The sequence below is a fragment of the Callorhinchus milii genome, unplaced genomic scaffold (genome assembly GCF_018977255.1).
Source record: "Callorhinchus milii isolate IMCB2004 unplaced genomic scaffold, IMCB_Cmil_1.0 Scaffold9, whole genome shotgun sequence".
NCBI lineage: Eukaryota > Metazoa > Chordata > Chondrichthyes > Chimaeriformes > Callorhinchidae > Callorhinchus > Callorhinchus milii.
The window spans coordinates 4,882,317-4,896,183 of NW_024704750.1; the positions used below are offsets into that span (position 1 = coordinate 4,882,317).

At 41.1% G+C, this 13,867-nt stretch overlaps 2 protein-coding genes across 4 annotated transcripts; both read left to right on the plus strand.

The window, feature by feature from the left end:
* Window positions 1-2,062: 2,062 nt before the first annotated feature.
* LOC103175344 (heat shock protein HSP 90-alpha) lies at window positions 2,063-8,506 on the plus strand. Of its 2 annotated transcripts, none has more exons than XM_007888342.2 (11): window positions 2,063-2,205; window positions 3,150-3,317; window positions 3,964-4,330; window positions 4,678-4,811; window positions 5,147-5,452; window positions 5,620-5,785; window positions 5,973-6,163; window positions 6,350-6,497; window positions 6,588-6,856; window positions 7,487-7,820; window positions 8,159-8,506. In XM_007888342.2, the coding sequence occupies exons 2-11, from the start codon at window positions 3,150-3,152 to the stop codon at window positions 8,266-8,268; spliced, it is 2,193 nt and encodes a 730-aa protein (XP_007886533.1). In that variant the 5' UTR covers window positions 2,063-2,205; the 3' UTR covers window positions 8,269-8,506. The 2 variants fall into 2 exon arrangements, with proteins under 2 accessions (XP_007886533.1, XP_007886534.1); XM_007888343.2 differs by having other exon boundaries at window positions 2,063-2,188.
* A 2,916-nt stretch (window positions 8,507-11,422) lies between these two features.
* LOC103175343 lies at window positions 11,423-13,439 on the plus strand. 2 transcript variants are annotated; one of them, XM_042338241.1, is made up of 3 exons: window positions 11,423-11,656; window positions 11,748-11,927; window positions 12,535-13,439. In XM_042338241.1, exons 2-3 carry the CDS (start codon window positions 11,883-11,885, stop codon window positions 13,138-13,140), a joined length of 651 nt encoding a protein of 216 aa, XP_042194175.1. In that variant the 5' UTR covers window positions 11,423-11,656; window positions 11,748-11,882; the 3' UTR covers window positions 13,141-13,439. The 2 variants fall into 2 exon arrangements, with proteins under 2 accessions (XP_042194175.1, XP_042194174.1); XM_042338240.1 differs by having other exon boundaries at window positions 11,423-11,927.
* The last annotated feature ends 428 nt before the right edge of the window (window positions 13,440-13,867 follow it).

Genomic DNA, 13,867 nt, shown 5'->3' on the forward strand with positions numbered 1-13,867 from the left:
TAATTCTTGAGTAATTTTGTAGTGTTTCTCGCTATAGCAGATGAGATGGTAAACCAAAGTCCCGCCTACCTGTTCACGTGGATGTTAAAGATCCCAAGCCACTATTCAAAAAGAGAAGGGAGTTTATTCTGGAGTGCTGGTCAACAATCCCCGAAATAAATCTGGTCATTCATTTCATGGGTGTTTGTGGGACATTGGTGTGCGCAATTGTGCTGCCGTGTTTACCTACAAACACAGTCAATCCATTTGACGGTAAATCCTGTAAAGCGCTTTGAGACGGCTTTCCTAAATGCAGGGCTGATAATTAATATGTACAAGCTGTTTCCGTTGCAGCTATGCTTGCATCCAGTTTAATTTAATCGTCCTTCTCNTCATAAGGCATTTTTATTTGTCCTTGAAAAGCTTGATCTTCACTTCTTAGACATCGTTATGCCTAAGAAAATGAGCTACATCACTTGTTCACATATTTTTTGTGCAAAGGAGTCTTTTTGGGCGGACTCCTGTTGGAAGGACTCCTATTGGAGGCCTCAGTGGGAGGACTCCTGAACACAGACAGACATTTTGTCGTTACCTCGAGAAGGGCATGTGACCTCTATCACTATTTCGTTGCAGTATACCATGCATACCTTTTTGGGAGGTTAATTAAAACAATTTTTAATGTACTTTTTAATATAGCTCATCAACAATAGGAAATGCCCCCACCCAAAAAATGCTAATGACTGTCCTCCATGCAAGACCTCTCCGATGAGGTATAAATCATGTTTCGATGTCAATCGGTTATTGCGTTCTTGGCTGATACAGACATTTCGTCTGTATTAGTATAGAGGAGTCCTGTAGCTCAGTGGTTAGAGCACTAGCCTTGCAAGGGAGAGACCTGGGTTTGATTCTTTGCAGGGCGAAATGTTGGGCAAGTTTCCTTACTACACATGCCTCTGTTTACCTAGCGGTAAGTAGGAACCAGGTTGTTAAATCGATTGGCGGATTGCTTTTCTGGGGGTAATAATTCCTTCAAAAAAATAATAAATTGGCGACTTCAATCCATGACCGTCTGTGCGAGACTGCTGCGCGCAATCGGCTGCCGCGTTTCGCCCACAAAATATAATCAATTCACTTTGCAGTATATGCAGTCGGTGAAGCGCTTCAAGACGTCTCGAAGACGTGATAAGGCACTGTCTGAAACACAAGGGTTAGAGTATTATTGTTTGCTACTCAAAAGGGAACGATACAGCCTTCTGCGTGACCAGAATGTTCGAAAAGTAAGGTCTGGTCTGTGCAAACATCTCGGCCAGTGACTCACAAGAAGCCACTGACGTGAATCCGGAACTTTCTAGAATTCTAAATGTGGATTAAAAACGACTGGGACGGTATGTTATTGCGTGGATCAGCAATAATATTTTACAAACCATCCCCAAGTGAATGCGCACTGTTCCTCTTAGTTTGAATTTGAAACGGATTTGCCTGTACCTGAGGGGAGGGGGGAATAGAGAGGAGAGGCAGTCGGGGGGGGGGGGGGGGGGCAGAGGTTTCCATGTTTGTGCTGAATGACAAAGAAAGGATTTACAGGTGACTGAAGACTAAAGTTAACCACTTAATCCGCTTACAAATCTTCCACCTCGAGACAGCAAACGAGAAACGTGGCGCGGGACCGGGTTCGCTGGTGCCAGCGTTCGGACGTTTGTTGGCGTTGTGCTTCTCGACGGCGCCGTCCGTTTGACGTTTAATCGTTAACACTCTCGGTTAACGAGGACATCCTTGACATCTTCCTCCTCCTCTTCCTTTCCCTCCCGCCCTCTGCTCCCGCTCAGAACATTCCAGCAACTGGGGATTACAGTTGAGCCTCTCTCTCTCTCTCTCCCTCCCTCCGCACCGCCGGCCCTATGGGTGCGCGCGGCGATGATTGGCGCCCACCTCACCGCCAATGACGTAGTTTGAGGGCGGGATCTTCGGTGGTCGAAGGCTCTGGATTGGTCGAGGCGCCTGTCAATCAGTGCAGGGGGTGTGGGCGGGCGTGTGTGGGTGGGAGGGTGTTCTGTGGAGTTCGAGACGTTTCTGGAACAAACTGAAGCCGGGCGGCGGTATAAAAAGCGGTTCGGCGGGTTCGACTCGCTGCAGTAGCGCGGAGCCGCCGAGGGGTCGTCGAGCATCAGGGAGGAAGTCGCCCGCGATCAGCTTTCAATTATAATCTCTGGTAAAATTTCCTTCAAGGTACAAATAATATATTGTTTTTTTTTCGCGGCGCGGGCGGGGGGGGAGGGTCGAGGTAAATATATATATATAAATGTTGGAAGGTATTTTGCGGGGTTTTAAGTTAAAACCGTCGTGGGAGAACTGGACCCGAGGGAGGGACGGTGGCGATGATGGGGCAAACATTTATCTCGGAAACGTATCGGTCATTATTATTGGCGTGACAATTAAAAGAAAAACTTAAAAACACACACACACACACACACGACCCCAAAACGCTCACGTACACCACTCGATTAAAATCCTCTTTTTTTTAAAATATTAAAAAAAGGCAAGCCTAAAATGTCCGTCGTTGTCGGTTCTTGGGAAGGGGGGGAGTAAAAGAATATTCCAGAAACGTGGACTTGTGTCGCTTCCTTTTTTTTTGAGAAAATAACAAGAATCGCGATGATTTGATTCGCAAAGAAAAAAAAATGACTGGAATCGGGAAATGGTGGTTTGGGTTCATTGGGGGTTTCTTGGGTCTGGACAACAAAAGCTTCCCGGAGCCGCCTTTCCCGGGGCTGGTGCGTGTGCGTGTGTGTGTTTTTTTTGCTGGTAAAATAAATAGACGTTTCTGGAAGCTCACCTCCCCGCCCCCGGTCGCCCCGCCCCCGCCGCCCGCCCCGCCCCGCCCCCGCCGCCCGCCTCGGGAAAGGTAGAGTCTGCGCATGCGGCGCAGCTCCGCCCAGGACCTGACTCCAGGTTAAATAATGCACAACACAAGCCAAGATCTGACTGCATCATTTCCTGGGGCAGAGATTTCCCCCCCCCCCCCCCCAATCCAATTAGGATGGAGATTTATTATTCTGCCGCGTATTTTGTAGTCGCGGTTCGTGAAACCTGTAGCCCAACAACGGACGTTCGTTTCGCAGGTGTAACGTACTTTTTTTTAAAAAAAAACATACGCCCACACGCACCTACAGATGCCCGAGGAAGTCCAGAACGCTTCTTCTCAAGACATGGCGACGGAGGAAGAAGTTGAAACTTTTGCCTTCCAGGCAGAAATCGCCCAGTTGATGTCCCTGATCATCAATACGTTCTACTCCAACAAAGAGATCTTTCTGAGAGAGATTATTTCTAACTCCTCTGATGTAAGTCATTTTGAGAGACTGAATTGTCATAAAATTACATTTATTTGTAAGGTTTATGGATTGCGGGTGGGTGGGTGGGGGAAATGGGCCTCCATACAGTTAATGCCTTAAGAAAATAACCACTCACAAATGTTTTGTATGCTATTCAGCATCCTCCAAGAAATATACACCATGGTGTATGTATTACCTTCAAACTAAATTTACATAGACTACAGCATGGAAATGAGCTATTCATCCCAACTAGTCTGTGCCAGTGTTTATAATCCATATAATTCTCCACCCACTCATTTCCTCCCATACCCCCTTTTTGTTCCTTTCTTCCTCAATGTGTCTGTCAAATGGAGGTGATGTGTGGAATATAAGAACAGCTAGATGAAATAAAACCAAGGTCCATCTAGTTCACCTTCCACCTTCCTGGTGGTTGAATAGACATATGCCCCAAACTACCTATGTATATTATTTCCTAAAAGAAAACTATCTAATCTGTGTTTGAAAGAATCAACACTTCTTGCTTCAATCGTCTCCCTAGGGAGACTATTCCACGGGTTCACTATTTGGAACAAGTCTGTTTTATTGTATAAAGAGAACTTTTCTAGTTTCTGCTCAAAACTTAATCTTCTGAGAACTGTTTTTTTTTATATAAAAGGCACTTGATAAAATTCGCTATGAAAGCCTGACTGATCCAAGCAAGCTGGATTCTGGCAAAGAGCTGAAGATTGACATTACGCCAAACCAAAAGGAACGCACTTTAACCATTTGGGATACTGGTATTGGGATGACCAAAGCTGATCTCATTAACAACCTGGGTACCATTGCTAAGTCTGGAACAAAGGCCTTTATGGAAGCTTTGCAGGCAGGTGCAGATATCTCCATGATTGGCCAGTTTGGTGTTGGCTTCTATTCTGCCTATCTTGTTGCAGAAAAGGTTACTGTCATCACCAAACACTGTGATGATGAACAGTATATTTGGGAATCATCTGCTGGAGGATCGTTCACAGTGAGATTAGATCAGGGTAAGTACAAGTTTAGAAACAAAAAGTACCATGTAGTGGGCTTGAATCTGATTTTTAAACTATAGAAACTATCTCAAATTACAGAGTAAACAGTGTGCTGGAATTCTTCAGTTTATTTGGAATTTTTTTAAAAAAAGGAATTACGGTGTGTTAGTTCAATAAATTTTGCTGTCCAAAAAACTTCAGTTTAATTTTTTTATATGTACTATAGTTGTTAATTTAAAAAAATTACCCTTAAGATATGTTCAATATAAATCTGTTTATCCACTATTTTCTTCTCCACATCAAATGTAACTTAATGAGTCACTAAGTATAAATGCATTTGCTTTTCATCTTGTTTTCTTAAGGTGAGCCACTGGGTCGTGGGACCAAAATAACCTTGCACTTGAAAGAGGATCAAATGGAATATATAGAAGAGAAGAGGGTCAAAGAGGTTGTGAAGAAGCACTCTCAGTTCATTGGCTACCCAATCACACTTTATGTAAGTATATTTTCCAGATAAATATTTTAAAAAGGAGTTTGTAATTGGCTTCCGCGTCCCTGCAGTAAAGAGACAACAGGGTTTTTATTTCTAATTGCTGTCTTAGAGATGTTGAAAGGTGAGACCAGAACTACATTTGGCAATTTATCCCACATGCAATTGAATACCTTGCTAATATTCCTCAATGAGCCTTAACTGAAGAATAACTACTTTAGAAAGGAGGTAATTAAACCTCTTCAGGACAGAACTGTTAATGAGACCAATCCAATGATACGTTTGAATGTCAGAAAATATAGCGGAAATGTTTTAAAACATTATTTTGAAATTAAATACAGGTGGAGAAAGAACGTGATAAGGAGATCAGTGATGATGAAGCAGAAGAGAAGGAAGAGAAGAAAGAAGATGCAAGTGAGGAAGACAAACCAAAAATAGAAGATGTTGGATCAGATGAAGAAGAAGATGAAAAGAAAGAAGGTGAGAAGAAAAAGAAGAAGAAGATCAAGGAAAAATACATTGATCAAGAGGAGCTGAACAAGACCAAACCACTTTGGACTAGGAATCCTGAGGACATTACCACTGAAGAGTATGGAGAATTTTATAAGAGTCTGACAAATGACTGGGAGGAACACTTGGCTGTAAAGGTAAGCTGTTATTCAGTGATACTTTAAATGGTACTTGTAGCATATTTTGCCCCGCACCCCTCCCATTTCCACGTGTAAGTAAAATTAACTGGAATAAGCAGTTTTTATGAAGAACTGGCAAATTGTATTTTTACTGCTTTTGTAAGAAAATTCTTTTTTCTCTACAGCATTTCTCTGTTGAGGGCCAGCTGGAGTTCAGAGCTTTACTCTTTGTTCCACGACGGGCACCATTTGACTTATTTGAAAACCGAAAGAAGAAGAACAATATCAAGCTCTATGTACGCAGAGTCTTCATCATGGATAATTGTGATGAGCTTATTCCAGAATATCTTAGTAAGTATACACAAAGCAGCCAACTTAATATTTTGTGTATTGATCCCTCATGAATGTATTTAACCTTGTTTCCAACCTGTATGCTGTATCCTCGTACTCAATTATGTCACCAAATTGTGTTAATACTTTTAAATTGTGGATTTAAACTAGGATATCTAATTTATTCTAATTTTTTTTCAATCTCAAGATTTTATGAAAGGTGTTGTGGACTCTGAGGACCTACCATTAAACATTTCTCGTGAAACGTTGCAGCAAAGCAAGATTCTGAAAGTTATTCGTAAGAATCTTGTTAAGAAATGTATGGAGCTCTTCATAGAATTGTCTGAGGACAAGGACAACTACAAGAAATTATATGATCAGTTTTCCAAAAACCTTAAGGTACTACATAAGATGGTTATTAATGGAATTTGTGAGGTTTTTTTTTAAAAAATTGCTACATACTTCGGAAAATCAATACTGAACAATTGTGGAATTGTTAAGTGGAAGAACATGATTCCATACTTTCATTGTGTTTGAATAACTTCTGTTCTTATTTCTATCAAATCTTTTCCCTTTTCTCAAAAGCTTGGAATCCATGAGGACTCCCAGAATCGTAAGAAGCTCTCAGAGCTGCTCAGGTACCATACCTCAGTGAGTGGTGATGAAATGGTGTCCCTCAAAGACTATGTCTCACGCATGAAAGACAACCAAAAGCACATTTACTACATAACTGGTGAGTTGACTTAATTTTATGCAGTACTCCAGAGATGGTAACTTTTTGTCATTTTGGAAAAATCAAAAAATGTTCTGTCTTACTCCAAAGGTGAAACCAAGGATCAAGTGGCTAACTCTGCTTTTGTAGAGTGGCTGAGAAAACATGGATTGGAAGTGATCTACATGACTGAGCCAATTGATGAATACTGTGTGCAGCAGTTGAAGGAATTTGATGGCAAGACTTTGGTTTCAGTCACTAAAGAGGGTTTAGAGCTTCCAGAAGATGAAGAAGAGAAAAAGAAACAAGAAGAGAAAAGGAGCAGTTATGAGAATCTGTGCAAGATCATGAAAGACATATTGGAGAAGAAAATTGAGAAAGTAAGTTGACTTTAAATTGTATGTAATACAACATTGAACAGACCTGCATAGCTGTGTAAAAGTTATACGTTTCTACCAGAAACAAGTCAAAATTACTGAGTAAACCTGAACACCAAATGTTTTTTTTTCTTTCAGGTTTGAAAATAATTGCACTAGTATAGTATTCAACAACTTGAATTTATATAGCTACCTTCATGCAGGGTAATGTCTCCCAGCACTTCATATTTCAGAGCACTTAACTATTTACTGGTTGAAATTTTTAAGGTTTCTGATCCTTTGGCAACCTAAATTAAGGAAAGTTATTTGAGTTAAATTTTGCATCTTACTGATGTGTTTAGATGAAATATTCAAAAAACTATATGCTTCCAATTATGTATTGCACAGTGTGAAAGCCTAAATAGCTTGGCAGTATAGATATGGTACAATAAAGCATTAATCTTGGTGCATTTCCTCTTGAATAAATTGTCAATTCGAAGCTTCCTGTCTCAGATGAGGGAGATTAATGTCCTCATGTTTTCATCTGTATTACTGTAGATTTATAATCCACATTATTGTTGAAAACAATATTAAAAAAATGAAGCCAGTAAATTGTATCTCTTTCAACTTTTTTTTTATAACTCCTTTTTTCAGGTAACTGTCTCCAACCGCTTAGTTTCCTCTCCGTGTTGCATTGTGACCAGCACTTATGGGTGGACTGCCAACATGGAAAGAATCATGAAGGCTCAGGCTCTTCGTGATAACTCTACAATGGGTTATATGGCAGCCAAGAAACATCTAGAGATCAATCCTGATCATCCAATCATTGCAACACTGAAGCAGAAGGCAGAAGATGACAAAAATGACAAGTCGGTGAAGGATCTTGTCATTCTTCTCTTCGAAACGGCACTACTATCTTCAGGTTTTTCGTTGGAAGATCCACAAACTCATGCTAATCGAATCTACAGGATGATCAAACTTGGTCTTGGTATGTATTTTGTAGTTAACTGTATCGATACAAGTTGTATCAAAGACCCCTTTTAGAATTAATTATATCTGAAAATTGTTCAGTATTTCCAGATGAATTTTCCTTTTCAATAACATGAAGCCACTGAAATATTAGTTATACTTACAATGTTACAAATATGATAATTTGTGGGCAACTATCTCCTTGCTTGCTTTCCTCTGCCTACACTGTTCCTAAACTATATAACTGTTCATTGTTTGTCCAAAAGCCTTACCGATACTCAGTGGTACTTGGATTTTTCATCATTATGATTGCTTTTAGCGGTCTTAAAAGTGTGACTTTGTTCTCTTGTCCCAAAGGAATTGATGAGGAGGACCCAATTGCAGATGATGCTGCCCAGCCAGCTACAGAGGAGATGCCACCATTAGAAGACGATGATGATGCATCTCGAATGGAAGAAGTTGACTGAAATAACCAATACATTCTATTTCAAAGTTAAAAATTCTCATGGTCTGTTGTAGTAATTGGATTTAAAAGTTCTGACATCTGTTTTGTAACAGTATCCCACTTCTGTGAAGTATGGTTGATGCTGCAGGTTTCCTTCCCCCCCCCCACCCCACCCCACCTTGTAAACTTGTTCAGTCAGTACTAGTACTGCAGGTTGTATGTGGTTAAATCTGCAAAATAAAGTTGCTCGCCTGAATCCATCTGGTATGTTTTTATAAAGTTTTTTGGAGAACTAAATCATCAAATGAATTCCTGTGTGTATGGCTAATGATGAAATCAGGGTGGACACGTTCGACGGGACTTGAAGGAGGCAAGAGATGGGGTGAGGCGGAGGGATTTTAGGACAGAGTTTCAAGAGTGTGGGGACAGAGATTCTGATTGCCCGACTGCCAATAGTGGGGTGGTAAGTGGGGGACCTGAAGCAGGTGTCTGCCGAGCGGATAGGCTGATATGGGTTATGGGGGAGGAGCAACAGGTCTTGAGACCGGCCTTGAAGGAGGAAAGGGAGGAAGCGGCGAAGGCACTGGGGGATGGAGTTCCAGAGCCTCGGGGCTGAGAGGCTGAAGGCCCGGCCACCGATGGTAGGGCGGTTGGGGCGGGGGATGTGGAGCAGACCGGAGCCAGAGGAACGGAGGGTACGGGCAGGTAGGTAGGGGGATAGTAGGTTGGAGAGGTAGAAGGGAGCGAGGCCGTGAATGGCCCTGTAGGTGAGGATGAGGATCTTGAATTCGATCCTCTGGGGGATGGGGAGCCAGTGGAGGCGAGCGAGGGCGAGGGCGAGGGTGGGAGTGATGTGGTCGCGGTGTCTGGTGCGGGACAGTACACGAGCTGCAGAGTTCTGAATGACCCGCATTGTGGAGGGAGGTCCGGGAAGGCCGTGAGGAGAGAGTTCCCATAGTCCAGCCTTGAGGTGATAAAGGCGAGGACCAGGGTTTCAGCAGCGTGAGGGGTGAGGTAGTGCCGTAGTCTGGTGATGTTTCGGAGGACTGGAGGGCCTTGAAGGTAAGAGCAAGGATTTTGTACTCAATTTTTTGAGAAATGGTAAGTCAGTGAAGCCCTGAATCGGCTTTGGCAGACTGCAGTGAGTGTCCCAGGCAGCAATGTTGCAGAGGCGTGGAAAGGCGGAATGGGTCACAGCAGGAATGTGAGGTTTGAAGGATAGCTGAGGGTCGAAAAGGACACCGAGGTTTCGGAATGGTGAAATGAAGAGTGACTGCTGATCGTGTCAGAGGCTGAGGTGAGGAGGTGGCTCTGTCTTGTCAACATTGGGCTGGAAAAAGTTTGCTCTTGTCTAGGACTTGATGTCAAGACAGACAATTTTACTGTTTGCCATATGTTCAGCTGAATCCCTGTTTTCAAAATACTTGCATATTACAATTATAAAGGCAACATTCTGTAGACAGACAGAGGTTTAAACAAGTGTTTTAACTTTTAGCTGGAATACTTCCGAAGGTTTTTGTTTTCTTGATTTGATTAATTTACGAGAACATGAATTGCTGTTTTATACATTGTATGTCCTCACATACAGGGAGGTCACTGGGGCTTTTTTTTTAGAAAAATGATGAACTCAGTAAGTATCTACAATAAAGGTAATGAGCAAATCACTGCATCGTGCCAAGTTACAAGATGTAGTTAAAACTGTCCATAGAACCTGTACCACTCTATAGGCAGAGTGGCCACCAGAGGTCCTCTTGCTACATGGTGGAATCTCATTTGCTTGTTGGATATTCAACACCTTATTATTGAATCACTCGTTTGTTTTCCTAAATTGCTGGACAGTTCTCAAATATACAGGTAACTGCTAAGCAGTTATTGCTCGTGTTACTAGACTCGTGCTGTCGTGTATTTACACCGCCTGAGAACTCCTAGTTGCGTGTGCTGCTGAGGTTAAGACATGACGAGGCAGTAAAACCATCCGCACCTTGTTGTCTTATTGTCGATCTCCCTTGAAACCCGCTTCTTTAATTTTTTTTTTCAAAAGCAACCAAAGTAAATTTACAAAAGAGTAAAGCAGTTTGTGTCATTTGTAAGTCACAAAAAAAGGGACTTTATTAACTGGGTGGTTTAAGAAACTGCAACATAGGAGATTGTTATTGCTGAATCTACTGATTAAAGCAGTGAAAACAAGCAGTGCCTCCAACTGCGAGCTCACTACTGAGGACTTTTAAATCATTAATGTTGGATTAATATCACTTACCTGTTAGCTGAAGCTCCCAGGGCTGTGCTTTTTTTTCTCTCTCTCTCTCTTTGCACCTGTGGCTTTCCCCATCATTGGCAGATAAAAGTCAGTCTGAAAAATCCTGGAGTGGATGGAATTCCGGGGCTTACTTTACTGGGGACCTGTTGAAGAACGTGTTAAGAGTAAAACTGGGTGGAGTTTGCCTAAGGTTTTAAGTGTTTCGAGGAGAGAAACGGTGTGGTTTTTGTTTTCAGGTGGGTTGGGTAGGTCGTGGGGGTATGTCAGTCAGAAAGAAAAAGAGACGAATTCGATATCCTGCTCAAGGTAAAGGGTTTGGTCATTGGTATTTAAGAAGCACAAACGAAAACATGTGTTAGTTTGCTAATTATCTGAGTAGTGGTACAGATATGATCGTTGGAGCCGAATGTGTTGGGATGCAGTTGGGCTTTTTAATATCTCCCCAAACTCTTACTTTTAATCTTTTTATAAAAAAAATTCGGGGCAGGTTAAAGTCAAAGGCTTTCGTTAAAGGCTCCGTCTCACTCAGACATTGATTGCTGCACTTTTTTAATTAGCGAATTGGAATAATATTGCGCGCACTTTACGCAGGAGCCTCTCGGCCAATGCAGGCAATTAGAAATCAATCACTTGAGTTGAACCTCCTGTGTGAACGAGATTCAAAAGGGGTTATTCAGAGAATTCAATTTAATTATCCACGTTAGTAACCGACCAAACATTCCCGGTTTATTATGTGATGATCAGGACCAGTTATCCTCGACGCTTACGTTCTCTGGTTCACAAATTTGCAGATAATAATAATCGTATCAGATCAGGATAGGACTATTTTCTTTCCTTTTTGCAGTTCATAAACCTTAATGGAAGTAATATCATTTTCAAAAAGGACATTTTTTGATAGCCAAAGTGCTTCTCTTTCCCCAGTTTTCTTAAAAAATATATAGAAATGAGTTTAGCATTCTGGAGCATTCATCGTGGGATGTCATGATTAACACATGTATGTGCCCATTGCAGTCACCAACAGTGTGTGTATAAATGCCTGAAATAATTTATATTGCAACAACTTCTAACAGTAGCAGTTTTTCTTTCAGAACCATTTAGAATAAGCACGGAGAGAATTCCAGATGGTATGGAATTATTGGCATACAAGTACAAGGTAATCTGGAACTGTTATTGAAACAATTGCCCAAATATTTTAGTATGGGTATAAGGAGGAAAGAATAATGTGTATTTTTTTCTCTCTCAAGGAAAAATGTAGGGTAGAATCAAGTACAGAATCTGAATCCGATACTTATATTGAGGTAATTCTTTTCCCTTTCCCTAGAAAATGCTAAAAGTTTGTCTAATGTCTGATTAAGTTTATTTGCCCACTACAGGCTTTGATGAACCCAATTCTTGGCTCTGCAAAGAAACCTGATGTAACAAAAGTAAGTATATAATGCTGTATGTAAGTGGAAATGAAGTTGGCATCGGTTTGGTGTACTGTGCTCTAGTGTAAAATGGCACTACTGAACATTCATAAATGCTTGAGGATATGTGCACAATTAGCGAGTGCAATGAGATTTGGTTTCAGATCCCTTTTCTATCACCCTCTCCTCCGAGGTAACATTTCAGCTATAACTTTGTTGGAAAAAACTTTCCTCATTAAGTTCTTTGTGCTGTTATGCAAAAGCGAGCTATTGAATGTGAGACAGATGTAAACTCCTGATAACTGAACCCTGTCTTAACTTGTCACTACCACTTAAGTCATCACAAATATACGGTCAATTCACTTTACAGTCTATTCTGTGAAGCACTTTGAGACGTCGAGAAGATGTGAAAAGCGCTATACCAAATGCGCTTATTATTATCACACCGTGAATATCGCAGCTGCATTTATTGATACATATGCCTAGCTTGTCCCTGAGCCCTTTTCCCTTGGGAGTGATAGCAGGAATTTACCGTATTAACAGAAGCCATGATGTTGAAAACTTTCTGGAGAACCTTTCTTGAACTTTTGAAAATACTTTGGAACTTTTTTTTTTGAAATCTTAGCATTTGGATCCTTACGATGGAGACTCTGAAAATACCTCCAGTCAATCTGACAGCACTATAAACCACCCAGAAGATATCTACATTGATGAGCCAGGACACCAATCCCATTCTCTTGTAGCAACTGATGAAGAAAAGTTGAGAGAATTTCAAGAAGCATCAGTAGTGATGAATGTTGAATCTGTGTGCACTTCTATACAACTGGATACCACAGTAACAGAACCTGTGCTTACACCTGATGAGTCAATGCAATCTGGCAGTGAATCTGCTGTTCAATCAAAACAAGAGCACGAGCAATTGGAAACTGATGGACTTGTGCCAGATACAAAATGTGGAGAGCAAGGGTTGTCCCCAAGTTTTGGGGTTCTTACTGTGTTCCCTCCAGTAAATACAGGTATTGGCGAACTTGCCATTCTGAACATGCTCACTCCAGGAAACCATGGGGATGATGAACCCAGGCATCGAGACTTTCACCACCAATGCTCAATGTCAGTCTTAAAGCCTCCTAGTGGAATCGTTAAAGAAAAGTTGTCGTCAAAAAGAAAGCTAGGGAACTCTATGATGGATGCAGGTAACGAAAAGATGCGTAAAAAGAAGTGGTGGGATTAAAAGGTTATTTTTTGCAGTGATGAATTGATCTGTACAAATGAAACTGTAGCAATGATTAATTGCTATCCAAAGGTAAAATAGAATGTTCACTGCCTGGTGGAATGAAGTTTTTGTGCTACTGTGCTTGATTTGACTGCGTAAACTGGATAATTTCACACATCTTGTAATGGTTAGAAAGGCCAAGTGAAATATCAATTACTGTGTATGTCTTGAGGCCAAGAATGCTTGTTTGCAGTTTCTTTACAAGCTCAAATAAAAATGCACTGAGATTTACCCCTTTGATTTATATCTTCATTGTTTTACATAAGAGGAATTATATCCCAGATTCATTTTGGGTTGTTTTGATGAAAGCAACAGGCTTGTCAATGGTGGGTCAGTTACTTTATACTTGTCATGCAATGAGCTGAAATTGTATTTTCTGCAGAAAATATCTACACGGATTTCACAGCACTAAGTACCTGCTGAATGACTTAACCATTGCAAAAATTAGATGGAAAGGGATTAAAGAGTTGCACACATTCTAGTTCTCTGCTCATAATCATAAGGTTAAGGGGGTCATTATAAAAGATTAAGGTTATCTACTTCTTAAGGCTTGGATCCAACTCTAATTTAGGGAGATGGTTACTTCCTTAGATCCCTGCATGAGATGCTTATCTGGAAGAACAAGTTAAACCAACTGCAACAGCTTTCAGAATAGACATTCTATGAATGGGGTGGGGGGAGAAAT

Excerpts from the sequence above, each read along its gene's own strand:
- LOC103175344 (XM_007888342.2), top strand. The coding sequence starts at position 3,150 with ATGCCCGAGGAAGTCCAGAACGCTTCTTCTCAAGACATGGCGACGGAG. Across the intron at positions 6,164-6,349 it reads AGTTTTCCAAAAACCTTAAG|CTTGGAATCCATGAGGACTC; the intron begins GTACTACATAAG and ends TTTTCTCAAAAG. Across the intron at positions 6,857-7,486 it reads TGGAGAAGAAAATTGAGAAA|GTAACTGTCTCCAACCGCTT; the intron begins GTAAGTTGACTT and ends TCCTTTTTTCAG.
- LOC103175343 (XM_042338240.1), top strand. The coding sequence starts at position 11,883 with ATGAACCCAATTCTTGGCTCTGCAAAGAAACCTGATGTAACAAAA. Across the intron at positions 11,928-12,534 it reads AGAAACCTGATGTAACAAAA|CATTTGGATCCTTACGATGG; the intron begins GTAAGTATATAA and ends TTGAAATCTTAG.